This window comes from Vanessa cardui, chromosome 5, assembly GCF_905220365.1.
Source record: "Vanessa cardui chromosome 5, ilVanCard2.1, whole genome shotgun sequence".
NCBI classification, from domain to species: Eukaryota; Metazoa; Arthropoda; class Insecta; order Lepidoptera; family Nymphalidae; genus Vanessa; species Vanessa cardui.
The window spans coordinates 9,827,362-9,842,790 of record NC_061127.1 but is presented as its reverse complement, the minus strand read 5'-3'; the positions used below and the strand labels follow the sequence as shown (position 1 = coordinate 9,842,790).

At 34.9% G+C, this 15,429-nt stretch overlaps 1 protein-coding gene across 1 annotated transcript in view; it reads right to left on the bottom strand.

Moving 5' to 3' along the window:
* Positions 1–1,567: 1,567 nt before the first annotated feature.
* The window catches only part of LOC124530109, a 102,450-nt gene continuing 88,588 nt past the window's right edge, over positions 1,568–15,429 (bottom strand). Inside the window, exons 3-8 of the mRNA XM_047104110.1 lie at positions 13,761–13,914; positions 12,231–12,416; positions 4,708–4,931; positions 3,921–4,137; positions 2,825–3,028; positions 1,568–1,821 (exon numbers count right to left, since the gene is read on the bottom strand). Of these exons, the coding sequence (XP_046960066.1) occupies positions 1,684–1,821; positions 2,825–3,028; positions 3,921–4,137; positions 4,708–4,931; positions 12,231–12,416; positions 13,761–13,914 (1,123 nt within the window). The 3' untranslated portion in view covers positions 1,568–1,683. The remainder of the gene's footprint in view (positions 1,822–2,824; positions 3,029–3,920; positions 4,138–4,707; positions 4,932–12,230; positions 12,417–13,760; positions 13,915–15,429) is intronic.

Genomic DNA, 15,429 nt, shown 5'->3' with positions numbered 1-15,429 from the left:
GGACACATTAATATTTGTGAATATTTATAGTAAAGAAACATCCTTATATAAAACATTCCTATGTTAAGGTTACCTCTTCAAGCAGAAGATTAGGAGAGATATCTGTTCTGTGAGATGTATATACCACAGTTACAGTAACTAGCCCATGTTGGTTCTTAATACTCTTAATAATATAAATGCAATTGTATTATTTATATATTTTTTGGTCACAGAATATAACCATCATGATTAATATTTTTTATTAAATTACTTCAAAATTTTGCACAACATATATAATGGCAACATTAATCATGAACGTATAAAACAATATTTATTAACGAAAAATCATAAAATATAAAAACTGGATATAAAATCCCAATCCTGCATAAAAAAATAAAACCGATTCCCGTAAAAGGAAATTAAAAAAAAAAAAATAATAATATGCAAATACATTTGTCGTTATTTATGACCAAGATTTTGTACATTAATTCGATAAACTATTTTAATTATTATTATTCATAAACATTGTATTTAACAATCCATCGTAAATTTATTGCACAGTATATTTTCAGTTTGGACTTTTAGCATCATTAAACGAATGTATAAGGATTAACTTTATATAACATATAGTTTATTGTACTTCAACTATGTAATTAAATACTCAGTACTCTAAATAATTTCTAGTCCATTCCATGAGTCGAATCCTAGAAATGTCCATTATTACTTGTAAAATTGCAAAATATTTTTTTATATCTTCATATGTCGAGCACATTACAGCACAATTTTAATAAATTCGATAAAGTAAAGTAGCGTTGCTAAAAGGACTTAAAAAAAAGAACCTCCTCTTAAAAATGATATTTTTTGAGTAAATTTTTTTCAAGCGGCACATCATTGCACATACTGGGCACATTTCAGCACCTTTTTTTTTCCAATAGAAATTAAAAAATTGCGCGGTCGTCATAATGGAAATATCCTAGAAGACAAAATACATGTCTCATTAAACGATGGGTGCTTTTGGCAGGTGAGTTTGGCATATACGCCAATCCGAAGAAATGATATTCTAATGAAGGTCACATATTAACCAATGAGCGCACAAGGACTCATTACTTTGGGAGTTCGACTCGTGGAATGGACTTCAATTAAATAAAGTAATATCATCTTCAGTAAAATATCATTGAATTGATTATTGGCCTTATCTAAGAAAGGTTAGGCGAGTGTTGAAACATTTTTTTCTCTCTTTCTGTCGTGATTGATTTGACATAAGAAAGATGGTGACACAGCATTGTGGAACTAAACAACCACTATCAGCCATATGAATTCAGAGTTACTAGTCATCTAAGCCAACTTCACGAAAGCGTGGAACGTAGAAACTCGCCTAACGTGAGACCCCCCCCCCCCTTCTTCTTCCTCAGGTAACGGTATTGTAACAACTATTTATTTATTCTGCTGAATTTTGACATTTTTAATTACGGTACTCAATTTTTATTACCTTTTTATATTTTTTCGCAGTTCCTATTCAAAACTTGAACGCGTGTACGTGTTATGATTTTTTCGAGTTGGTTTTTGACTGTCAAATATGACATGCCGATCGTAAGTGTGGAGCACGCTTAACCTTTTTGATATAATTAAAAAAAAAAAAGAAATTTTATCTAATAAGGAAATGTTTTACCTATATTGTGGGATAACGGTTTTGGCTGATATTGTTTAGGCGGGACACGTCTTGGCTACTTGTTCCTTCTCTGACGAGACGCGTTGTATCAACTCGTCCGACCACCGGTGAGCTGTTCGGTCCACCGTCGACGGTACCGTTAGACATTGTACACCACCGTACTCGCAAGCAATCTGTAATGTACAAGTTTTTATTTACAAGACGAGAATTAAGACTATAAAAATATGACTCAATCTCAAATGATCAGATGAATGGAATCCCGCGCATTGTCGGCAACATGATAAACATTATTAAAACCTTAGTTCAATTGAAAAACTACAACGTTATTAATGTGGTCTATTTCAAAAAAGGAATAAATCTTGCTGATTGTTTTAAATAACACCCATTACATTCAAATACTTAAAATCATAACCACAGATGATATATGAATTATTTCGTTATAACCGTCTTGAAGTCCATAATAGACTATTTGACTGGTTTTTAAAATCAATTTTATATTATTTGGTAGAAGTTAAGGAACCCAGTAAAAATTGTGTTTTTTTTTTATTTCTAGTACATATTTGCCGAAAAATGTCATATTAAAAATTCCATATTTAAATAGCGCGCAAAAACGCTACTTGGACAATATGGCGCTGCAATGGGTTCGGTGACGACACTTTCCTGTATTTTAATCAGTGGTCGATATAGTAGAAACGCAAAGTTTACAAGAAATTGACTTCATCATAAGCCCGGCCAATCGGGAGCGTTTTGTGTCACGTGACAAACGTTAGAAAATTTGCATTTTTATTTATGTATTTTTGAATAAATTAATTATTGTTGTCTTAAATTTTCGCGATTATTACACATTTAAATAAAACTAATTATAACGGACGAATCGCGTATATTAATTATTTTTAAACATCCCTACGTTTCGAGCACTTTGCAGTGTTCGTGGTCACGGGTAGTCTGACCCTGACCTCAGGAGACCTGAGTATACCCGTGACCACGAACACTGCAAAGTGCTCGAAACGTCGGGATGTTTAAAAATAATTAATATACGCGATTCATCCGTTATAATTAGTTTTATTTAAAATTAATTATTATTTTCAAGTTTCCATTTTTAAACTCATAATATATGATTAGAATAATTCACAATTTACTTTTCGCATTGTCAAATAGCCTATCAGCTGTGCTTACCCTATAGTGGTGCAGTAGGGCCCTGTCGGTGGGCACGCCCACGGAGCTGGCCCCGGGCGCGAGCTCCCACACGAAGTGGTTCCCCAGTTCGACGGCGTCGCGCGGCCGCAGCGCGTACTTGCTGCGATTCTTCAACGCGTGCGGCGCGGCCCAGCGTCGCGTCTTGCGAGCGGTCACCAGCGGCGCGGGTGCTTCGGCGTCGTCCTGCAATCAAACAATACCATTTTTATTCTATTATACAATAATGATATTACATTTTGCTTTAATCTACATTATTAAATAAGAAGATATTTTAAGTGTACATATGCTTTAGGTTACAGGTTGTCTGCCGATGACTTTTCTTCTAAGATAATGCATGTCAGAAACGTATTTGTAGTGTTTTCTATTGCAAATTACCAACATTTACAAATCAGATTTAGGTACATTAATACGAACCATGAAACTATATCACATCAATCAAATCAAATCAAACAACAACAACAGCCTGTAAATTCCCACTGCTGGGCTAAAGGCCTCCTCTCCCTTTGAGGAGAAGGTTTGGAACATATTCCACCACGCTGTTCCAATGCGGGTTGGTGGAATACACATGTGGCAGAATTTCTATGAAGTTTGTCACATGCAGGTTTCCTCACGATGTTTTCCTTCACCGTTGAGCACGACATTAATTATAAAGACAGATTAAGCACATTAAACAGCGGTGCTTGCCTGGGTTTGAACCCGCAATCATCGGTTAAGATGCACGCGTTCTAACCACTGGCCCATCTCGACTCTCTAACCACTGGCCCATCTCGACATATTACATTTTGCTGTAATCTACATTATTAAATAAGATGATGATTTAAGCATACATATGTTTTAGGTTATAGGTTGTCTGCCGATGACTTTTCTTCTGAGATAATGCATATCAGAAACGTGTTTGTTGTGTTTTCTATTGCTAATTACCAACATTTACAAATCAGATTTAGGTACATTAATACGAACCATGAAACTATATACACAATTATACATTTAAATCCTTCATGATACAACAAATATTATTTTATAATTGATTACTTCTTCTATCAAAAATTATGAAATTCAAGCCCATATATCGTACCTCCCACCGCAGGTAGAAGAAGGCGTTTCTAAACAAAAACGCGGAAGGCGCCTTCGAGGGCGGGTTGTACGCAGCCCTTAGAGCCATCAGCAGCGCCGGTAACGTCCTCTCGCGCCGCGGCAGTATGACCTCATCTACATCTATGACGAGAAGCCAGCCCGCCGTCGACATGGACCGGTACAGACAATCGTTAAACGCTGCGAATTGTCCCTCTGTCCTGTAATTTCGAATACATATATTTTTTATAAATACTTCAAACATTTTCATAAGTAAACATATAATAATAATTACTAATAAACTACTAGTTAATGCGAAAGCTAACGCTTCACGTCCAAACCACTGAATTGAATTTGAGGAAATTGGCTAAGAGAAATGAAGCATGCTTGAACTCCAAGGGCATATACTCAGGAGGAGTGAGATGTTATGCATAAAAAATAGTCTACTATTTTATGCCTAACATCTGATAACACGAGGGCAACCGCGAGTGACAAATATGTAGCTATTTTATATATATTTGCCTCATCTACGTTCTTCAAATAAAATGATTATTCAATACCTATATTTCCAAAACTTTCATTCGTATACTTGAAGATTTCTGGTAAAGTACAATCAATGCATAATATATGGCATTTTAGTTATACAGGTTATTTGTCTGCAAAACAAATTAAAGAGGCATTGTTACTGTCCAATCAAAACACATCCTCTTGTATCATTATTCTAACTATTTCCGACGGTCTAATAATCCGCTTCGTGTTAAAAAGATGTGCTGAAAAACTTATTCACTCACCTAATTTCCACTTTCGACACAATGGGTAGCTTCCAAGGCAGTAGAGTCACAAGACCTTGTTTGCGATAGTGGTCCAATAGGCAGGCCACCTGTGCACTCAGCGACTCATTGTACATGTAGAAATGACTGACACCAAGGAGACGATTCAGTTCGAACCATTCCACCAGCCATTCGTCCCTCGAGTACGAGAAATGGAATGGCTTGACGCAAACATGTAGGGTCTCCTGGAAAAAACATGAGAGCGAATCAAAACAAAAAGCAATCCACTGTCTTCTTTTAAATTTTCATAAAACGTTAATATTTTATAAGGTTTAGGTAGGCAAACAAGTAAATGGGCCATCTATTGGTAAATAATGGTCACCACCAACAATAGACACTGGAACTGTAAGAACTATAAAACATGCCATACATAGCCAATGGGTAACCAAGATATTATGTCCCTTATGCCTATAGTTACAATGGCTCAAAATACCGAGTACTGCTTTTTGGCGGTAGAATACATTATTTTGTTTAATTGATGAGTACCCAAATGGGCATGCATGAAAAAAACGCTTACAAAAACTTAATAATAATAGTTGGGACTTCTTAAGAAAAAATAAATTAGGACAAAAATCACCTTTCAACAACACTCTCAAAAACTGATAATTTTCCAAGTATTCCACGTATTGACATACGTTTTTATTTTCATACAAAGTAAAATAAAATAGAAAAAAAATATAAGAATTAATTTGCTCAATGAGTATTTATAGATTTTATTTTGAACTATTATTACACCCTTAGTATTATAAAGAGACAATATTTGTCAACTGTTCTTTCAATTAAACTTGTCTTAAAAGAGTTTTCAAATATATAATTTTCAATATTCAAATATATGGAACAATCCAGGATCCAATAATTGAGTTTAACGTATTTCCCACAAAGACTGCTTAGACGGTACACGAAGCAATTTATGTGGCCACAATATCCGAGTAAATAGCTAATAAATAATAAATAGCGATGTAGGAATTACATGGAATACAGGTTAGCTTTTAATGGCCTTTTTTATATATTCATTGAACATGCACGATGCTCGTTTTATATAGATAATCTCACTGCTTATCGAGATATACTATATGCATTCATACACTTAACTAATGAGCAGTTTTATTTATATATGTCGGCGCGGAGCCACGAATTTTAAGAAAAACACGTGTCCAGAAATGATTATTTTAATAATTTAAAACTATTTCATTGTTAAATGAATAATTTTTAGTGAATTTTGAAATGTTAAATTACTCTGAAATATTTTAGTGTTTGTAAACAGATTGTATGTTGAGTGAATAAGTCTACCCACCTATTCTTGTTATAAAAGATCAAGCGCCCGCCGGTATCGACAGACTTGGTCGAGCCGCCGGAGCGATCGGACCGTCTCATATTGGAATAAATCAGAGAGGTTTATTTCCTGAGTTTTATTTCATACCATCGAAGATAGTTAAAGATCGAAACTCTGACACTCGTGACGTCAGCTGTGCTGACGTCATGCTTTTTAAAAACGCGCTCGGACATGCTTCTCCGTTATCAGAAGCGGGATCGGAACAAGCTCCGATCTCTGCCACGTCCTCATCAGCTTCGGTACCACCTGTCACATAAGGATCGCTACAAGACATAACCATATTGCGAAGTGATAAGAAGATCTCTAAGCACTTCATACTAACTGCCTGGTACATCTACGAGGGAGGACCGCAAACCATGGATCCAATAAATCATTCATCAGCTCCAAGGACGACTCGTGCGGGAGTACCCACTTCGTCAACACTTGAGGCGGCTACTTCTTACAATTAAGAACAATACGCTTCAAGGGCATCCTCATTTGCCATGCTGTTCATATGTGTGGAACATCTTAACTGAAAAATCAACAAGTGACCATGTGGATCACGGAAAACATGGATATCATGGGGAAATGAGACACACTAAGATAATCAACACGTCAGGAAACAGCCGAGCATATGGCTAAGTGGAAAAAGTTATTACTACCCTCAAAAACGAGTTAATAATAATCAAGAACTACGAGACCGAACAGTGCATCTAGTATATGGAGTTGCACCACTCTCTTATTAAACAAAGAAAACATCGCATACCACCTATTTTTGGCGTGGCACTAATAACACAACTAAAGCAACGAATGACTCTTGTTCGAAATATAAAAGTCATCGTTTCTATTCTCAGAAAACTAAAATTAATTATTTTCAACATAAAGATTAAGAGTCCACGTAACCACTATTACTTGATATGACTAATGAAGTGTGCCTTTCGAGATTTACAGGTTTCATAAAAATTACGACAGCGGAGAAGGTGGTCGACAGAGGACGCTCGTGATCAGCTTCGCCGAGCACCACAACCAGAAACGCGACCGGTGCAGAGCGCGCACCGTCCCGCAGAATGGCCGTGACAGTTGGAGTTGCAGTCCATATCACGAGCTGGTCAGTCAGTCCGAGTGGTCAACATCGACGAGAACTAATCATCGCATAAAACTGTGAGGCAAAATTTACTTATCTTACCTCTTATAATCTAAAAAGAAAAAGCTTAAAATCTAAAAAGAAAAATAAATAAAAAAGAGAGCAATAACAAAAAAAAAAAAAAAATTTTTAATTACCATTGAGATTCCTCATGCAACCATAACTAGACACGTACACTCTGGTTTGAGAGTGATACCTCTGAGCTAACCACGTGTTACCCTCGTACTACTCACGGATCCTTGATGTATCCAAAAGTGAACCATGAGATACCGTTGGGAGGCGTTGTGGAGCCGTGGTAGCCATTTATATACCGTAATCTGGAGAGTGATACCTCTGAGCTAACCACGTGTTACCCTCGAGCTACCCGCGGATCCTTGATGTATCCACAGAGAACCATGAGATACCGTAGGGAGACCTTGTGGACCGTGGTATAGACATGTATACACCACAGATCTACGAGAACTTTTAACAGTTATTATGACACAGTTATGAGCATAGTATGCGTAAAATCTTCCCATATTTATTACAATAAAGGTGCATGAGAGATTTCTTTGTGTACTGTTTTACAAAACAATTATCAAAGGTCAACATGATGTGTTGCTTACAGATACCTGCTTCAAAAATGTTTTTTGATTCGCAGATTTCCAATCGCACAACTTAGGCAGGTGCAGAGCGCGCACCGCCTGTCAGAATGGCCGTGTCGGCGCGGAGCCACGAATTTTAAGAAAAACACGTGTCCAGAAATGATTATTTTAATAATTTAAAACTATTTCATTGTTAAATGAATAATTTTTAGTGAATTTTGAAATGTTAAATTACTCTGAAATATTTTAGTGTTTGTAAACAGATTGTATGTTGAGTGAATAAGTCTACCCACCTATTCTTGTTATAAAAGATCAAGCGCCCGCCGGTATCGACAGACTTGGTCGAGCCGCCGGAGCGATCGGACCGTCTCATATTGGAATAAATCAGAGAGGTTTATTTCCTGAGTTTTATTTCATACCATCGAAGATAGTTAAAGATCGAAACTCTGACACTCGTGACGTCAGCTGTGCTGACGTCATGCTTTTTAAAAACGCGCTCGGACATGCTTCTCCGTTATATATATTATATATGTATTATGCAATACATATGTACAAAACATTATTTGTGATTTGTTTTCATTTTGATGTAAGACTGATATGACTCAAATAAAAAATTTTGAATCGTCATATTACATCGTTTTGGAATGTTAATTCTACCAATAAGAACTGACAAGAATCTTAGTAAATCTCTTCCATCATTTAATAACAGAGTATGTCAATAAAGTATCATTAAATTTTTAGGAATAGTCATTGAGTTCTATTCAATTACTATCAATTTCGAGACGCCGTACTGCTAACTACAATACCACACTTAGTATCTCTCGAAACAAATACCCAAACACTTTTAACCGGCCTCAGAATCTTTGAACTTATAAACTACTAGAAAAATACAACAAACAATAAACAACAACAACAACAACAGCCTGTAAATTCCCACTGTTGGGCCTGTAAATTCTGTAAGCCTGTAAATTCCCTCAAAGGGAGAGGAGGCTAAAGGCCTCCTCTCCCTTTGAGGGAGAAGGTTTTTGGAACATATTTCACCACGGTGTTCCAATGCGGGTTGGTGGAATACACATGTGGCAGAATTTCTATGAAATTTGTCACATGCAGGTTTCCTCGCGATGTTTTACTTCCCCACTGAGCACGAGATGAATTATAAACACAAATTAAGCGTATATGAGGAGACCTTAGCCCAGCGGTGGGAAATTTCCAGGCTGTTACTTTTTTTCATATAAATTTTCTCAAAATCAAATATAAGATGGGTATCTTAAACCAAATTTCGTATTATTATGCTGTTCATTTCTCTAATGTATTAAAATTACTTGGAAAATTCTAGAAATATTTCATTGAAACTTGATAGGATACAAAGTTGTATCCTCAACGTCAAGTTAAATGGAATTTTCTCAAGGCTTCATCTATATTATATATAGATTTCCGAGAGACTAACTCCTTATTATGAATAAAATTATTTCATTTCAAATTTATAAACCTAATCAATATCATAAATGCGAAATAAGATTTGTGTCTTTCTGATGCTTTCACGTCCTTGTCAAACGTCATTAAAGCAAGTTTTGCAAATACTTTTTTATGGATATAGAAAAGGACAACGAGTACATAACACCAGGGAACAAACAAAATGAACGAAACCCCCCCTTCCCCCTTCAAGCAAACGAAGCCGCGAAAGGAAACTAATGTCTATATCACTACATAGTATAAAACAAAGTCTCAAAATCTGTATACCCTATATCCCTACGTATGCTTAAATCTTTAAAACTACGTAACGGATTTTGATGCGGTTTTTATTAACAGATAGAGTGATTCGAGAGGAAGTTTTATATGTATAATATGTGCACAATATACCTACTAGAAAAACACTGATAATTTTAGAAGTTTTAAAGTGTGAAGCCGGGGCGGGTCACTAGTATACTACAACTGCAAAAAGTTATATGTGTGTGTGGGTTCTACTCTGTACTACATAATTGCATTATATAATTTGTATTAATGTATATTAATGACTTATTTAAATGATTTAAATATTCATAGAAGTCAGTAGAACAACATAAAACTACACGCAAGATTAGAGGTCACGCAAATAAAGGCCCAGTTGAGCTAATTCAACGTTTAACCTTCATATAACAAATAATTTCCGTCCTATCGATGAGTAGCCTGTTATTATTCAACTGTTGATCAAATCCATTCTTTAACCAAAAAAATATCCAATACGGCTCGGTTTAAGTATACATTTAAGCAGAATATTACCCCGATGTGAAAATTAATAAAAACTCGCACGTGTGCAATAATGATACTTAACATAGGTATTACAGAATTTGTTTGTTTACGACATCACTTTAGAAACTTCTAAAATTATCAGTGTTTCTTTACTATAATGTCCATGTATTATATACAAAAACCTTCCTCTCGAATCACTCTTTCTATAAAAAAAACCGCATCAATATCCGTTGCATAATTTTAAAGCTCTAAGCATACATAGGGACAGACAGTTGTAAGCAATTTTGTTTTATACTATGTTATGACAATGATGATGATCATTGATTATATTTATGCGTTGCAGACATTACTCAAAAAATCGTTTATTATTTTATACTAGTTAATGATGGGTATATCATGCCAGTATATGAAATCGTGATTTTAATTTAAGGATATAAAACCTCTTTATCAAAAACTATTGATTATAAGGCTTCAATGATAACACACGTTGCTTAGAAGTGTTCTCGTTAAACATTTTTAAATATTCGTGAAGCTCGTGTGACAGACGACATTAAAGTAGTGCAGTAATTACAGTAATTGTCACGCTCCGTGAAACGTACGCAATTATAGAGCACAGCACTGCTAAGCGCCGTTAATAAACTATGAACAGATGTCATTGTTTCTTTTTTTCTTTGTGAATGATTTGTTTAAAATTCCCCACATAGAGAATATATTATAGACTACCGGCCCGCAACAGCTTTGCACGGGTACTTGATATGTAAAGTAAAGTAAAGTAACAGCCTGTAAATTTCCCACTGCTGGGGTAATGGCCTCCTCTCCCATTAAGGAGAGGGCTTGGAACATATTCCACCACGCTGCTCCAATGCGGGTTGGTGGAATGCACATGTGGCAGAATTTCAATGAAATTAGACACATGCAGGTTTCACGATGATTTCCTTCACCGCTGAGCACGAGATGCATTATAAAGACAAATTAAGCACATGAATCAGCGGTGCTTGCCTGGGTTTGCTCCCAAATAATCGCGTAAGATGCACGTGTTCTAACCACTGGGCCATCTAGACTCGATATGTATCGTTATAGTTATAATTTCGTCATGAAATTACATAAAATAAATATAATTCTGATGTATAACCTATGTTACTGTATAATTTCATTAAAATCCATTCGGTAATTTTTTCGTGAAAGAGTAACAAACGTACATACATCCATCCTCACATACTTTCGGATTTATAATATTAGTAGGACGAACACAATTGTGTTATAGGACATATTTAGGTGTTGGTTTTAATTAAAGAAATAAACGTGAAAATTAGTTTATTTCGTAGCATCTCTTTTTCAGTAGTCAAAGTTTAGAGTCATTGTATGAAGTAAACCTAATATATTCAAAGCAAAATTAATTTTTAAATCGTACCAGTCCTTATGTCAGGGTATTAAACCATATATAATACCCAGCTTGATGATATTAACTAGCTATTCCGGTATCATTGCGCTAAACATAACTATTGCACTTTGTGAACTGTAAAATTAATGAATAATCACCATAAAGTGTTTACGAATTCAAACGGTAGATTCGGAGATGAATACGTTTAGACAAACAAATGAACAAATACTTGAACTTTAAAATATTAGAATAAATAAGTATAACGATATTTGTGAGACATTGATGTAAAATTTATATTTGTACATAGTTATCGTCGTAGGCAACTGATTAAATTAGCCATTCAATGAAACGCCTAGCCATTGTACCGAACAGCGCTGTTCACCAACGCCCTTAACCATCAGCCAATTCACTCTCATTGCATAGAATAGAATAATTTCATTTTGTGTCTCTCTCTGTTTTTAATTGGGTGAAACAAAAAACGACTCTATTAACTATAACCTTATCTTCTTCTCTAATGTGTTTTAAGAAACCGAAGGAGTAACGAGCTTGGACGAAATAAACACACTCGCAGACGACCTATGTATAATAGCCAGACCCCTCTTTTCTCCGGGCACCTTGGGCAAGTGCCTAGGGCCCCGCGATCGATAGGGGATCAAATAAATAAGTATAATATAAATATGTGATTGTTAATAAAAATCTATACCCTAGTTTAACTAACTTATTTATTCTAACAAAATAGTGTTCTGTCAAAGTCATAGTTGCCCCATTATCCTAATATGTCCAGGGCCATAATAGGTTAAAGACGGCCCAGATAAAAGTATAACAATATCTTACCTCAATGCCGCTTTTCGGTTCTGTGTCTCTCACAGTAAGCAGGTTAGTTGGCGGTCTGTTTGGAGCTGTACTGGCCACCAGCGACAAGGAAGCGCCAACTGTTTCTTGGGGCTTAATGCCCGAGTCGCGCAGCAAGCATAACACATAAGTAGCACTGTATCTTAAGTTCCAATTTTCACGAATTGGCTGAAAACAAATTAATAAGTGATTTTATTTTAAATTCAAAACATAAACAATATTACCAAGATATTTCTAAACGTATTGTTTTTTTCTTACTAGGACCTTTTATACTGATACAAAGACTTATAAATATATAATTAATACAAAACTAAAATAGTACATAGCAAAACCTTTATTTTCGTTGTTTTTGTAGATGTACATTTATTGTAACTTTATAAAATAATGTGAACACTCTTTTAAGGAGCAGAAACCGAAATTTGAACCCTGATTTCGGAATCTGCAGCTCTATATAGCAAATAGATTAATGACAAATCAGTTACGGCCATTACTTTGTCCAATAACAAAAGAAAACCAATAATATCTTTTTTAAATAAATGATCGACTATTACAAAGGCCAATTGCATATACTAAATGTATTCACACAGCCTTCTTAAGCCTTTCCTTGACGCTAATGGTATTCATTCTGATATAAATAACTTATTCGTGTGATTTATGTTTTAACGCATAAACTTTACCGCAGAAAAAACTGAACATTCACTGCGTGAACTCTTAAATTAAATTAAAATTCTTTTAATATAACTTTTAATCTAAATCTTTACACCGATTTTATAAAAGAATTTATGCGCGGCGAGATTAATTAATGCACCCTTTTAAAATTTTCCTTTTAACAAACTAACCTAATTTTAATAGAAAAAAAAGTTCAGACTTATAATTAAGTCACGTAGAGCGAACGAGTAGTATTATACGATTACACATTTATTTTATTTTATATTGAACCAGGTATAAAGCTACGACCATATTTATTCTTAATATGCAAAACAGCGTATTCACAAAGCTGTGGTAGGTCTTTATTTAAAAGGTTGAATTAAATATATCCCCTCGGTCCCAACATATATTTTATCGTAAAGAAAACAGTATGAATACCTATGCTAAAAAAGCCCAAACTTTTAATGACCGTCCGTCCCGTTTTCGTAAGGGTTAAATAAGGGTTTTCCCTGATTGATCCCGAAATATATTTCACACGAGATTTATAATTTCGCCGAAATGTATTCACACCAGTGGTGCTTACACATAGTACAAAACGCATGGCGTTTTTTTCTTGCATTCATGCAAAGTGCTAAATGCAATCTTTTCAGTGTAGTAATATATATTTTTATTAGGGTTAAAGTATTATACTAATATAATAGTTTTGACTTGAAGTATAATCCAATAGACGTCAAATAGATATCATATTAGAAAAGAAAATCTGACAATATTTATCATTTCAAACTGAAATCAAAATTTATTTTTAAGTACCTATCTCTATTAAAAAATATATTAATGTAATGGACCAAAAACACAAATGGCTACCTTGACTCTAGCCTTGAGAGTAACAGTGCGGTTATCTGCCAGCCACAAACGGCACATGACCGCGTCCGCGCCGCGCGTTTTTGTCGCTGCGATAACACGAACCGCGGCCACAGTGCGTCGCTCCACGTAAGCGGAATACACGTAGAATCTAAATCTGTAACAAACAAAGTTGTTATTAAGAAGTTTTATCAAATTATTAATATATAAATTTAAACTATGAGACGCGCTTAATCACACTTGATTTTCTTGTGTTTCATAAAATATATACTAGGCTATATTACATATAATCTATACATGTATATAATAAAATTAGAGTGTCGGTTTGTCATATTAAAACGGTCCTTTTTTACTCAATGCATACGTATCTATACATGGTACATATACCAAGATAACAACTTTTACAATTTTTGTCTGTCTGTTTGCTTCGGCTAATCTCTGGAATGGTTGGACCGATTTTGACAGGACTTTCACTGGCAGATAACTGTTATAATAGGGAGTAACGTAGACTACACTTTTTTTGTTAAATTCAAACGCGTCCAAGGTCGCGGGCACAGCTAGTAATGAAATAATGCATTATGTAATTCATCTTATACATCATATTTACTCTCATATCGTCACCAAATCTGTACTTTCTAAACAATACTAAAGAAATAGATTTATCGGAAAAGAATGTTTTTTGACAATACTCGAGTAATCTAATTTTCGCTATATTGCTTTCCCGATGATCTGATTTTCTTTTAAAACTTTAAATGACTTAAAGCGTTGATCGATCGATAGTTGGTAATTGAGGATGACGCATGGAGAATAGTTTATGCTTCGATCGAATACGAGTATAAGGGAAAAATCATCTTCAAGGAATACGATAGAGTAAGAATTTCCCTAAGGTAATAAATATGAAAATCACAATATTTGTCGAGTGAATAGAACAGGTATATCCCAAAGATAACATCTTCAAAGCAGGAAAATCACGACAATATTTAAGTACAGCAGAAGAGATGTTTCCTATTACAGAGATATAAAAAGTCTATATTATTTAATATTTTAAAAGTGAAAGGCAACCAACGAAGCCAATTCGATGAAATTTAAAATATATGTAACAAACATAAACTCCAAGAAAGGGCATTAGCTACTTTTTTTGCCTCATACATAACCCAACTCTTAAAAGCGAGCGAAGCCGCGAGCGACGACTAGTATTTTGATAAAAACACAACGGAAGTTACCCTAAGTCCTATAAATCCTCGAATCCCTACTGGAATAGCGTGATGGATTAATCGCCTTTAATCCTCTACACTAACAATAGACCAAGCTTATCCGGTAAAACAGAAACACTATCCACAAATCACTTTTTACTTGGTGGTAGAGTTTTATGCAAGCCCATCTGGACCGAAACAACTTAATTCCCAGTGGTGGTGACGCATTGGGTATGTTAGGAATGGTTAGTATATCTTACAGCACCATTGTTCGTTTACATGTACCGTCGTGACCACTTCAGGTGGCTTGAGCTCCCACTAATACCAATTACGAAATCACATACCAAAAAGAAAAAATCTTGCTTTATTTTGAACGATACATCATTATACATAATTTAAAGTAAAAAAAAATATGTGTCTTATTCATTACAATAAAACTGTTCGACTAATATTACTTTCTGTGGAAGAAAATCTTGAAA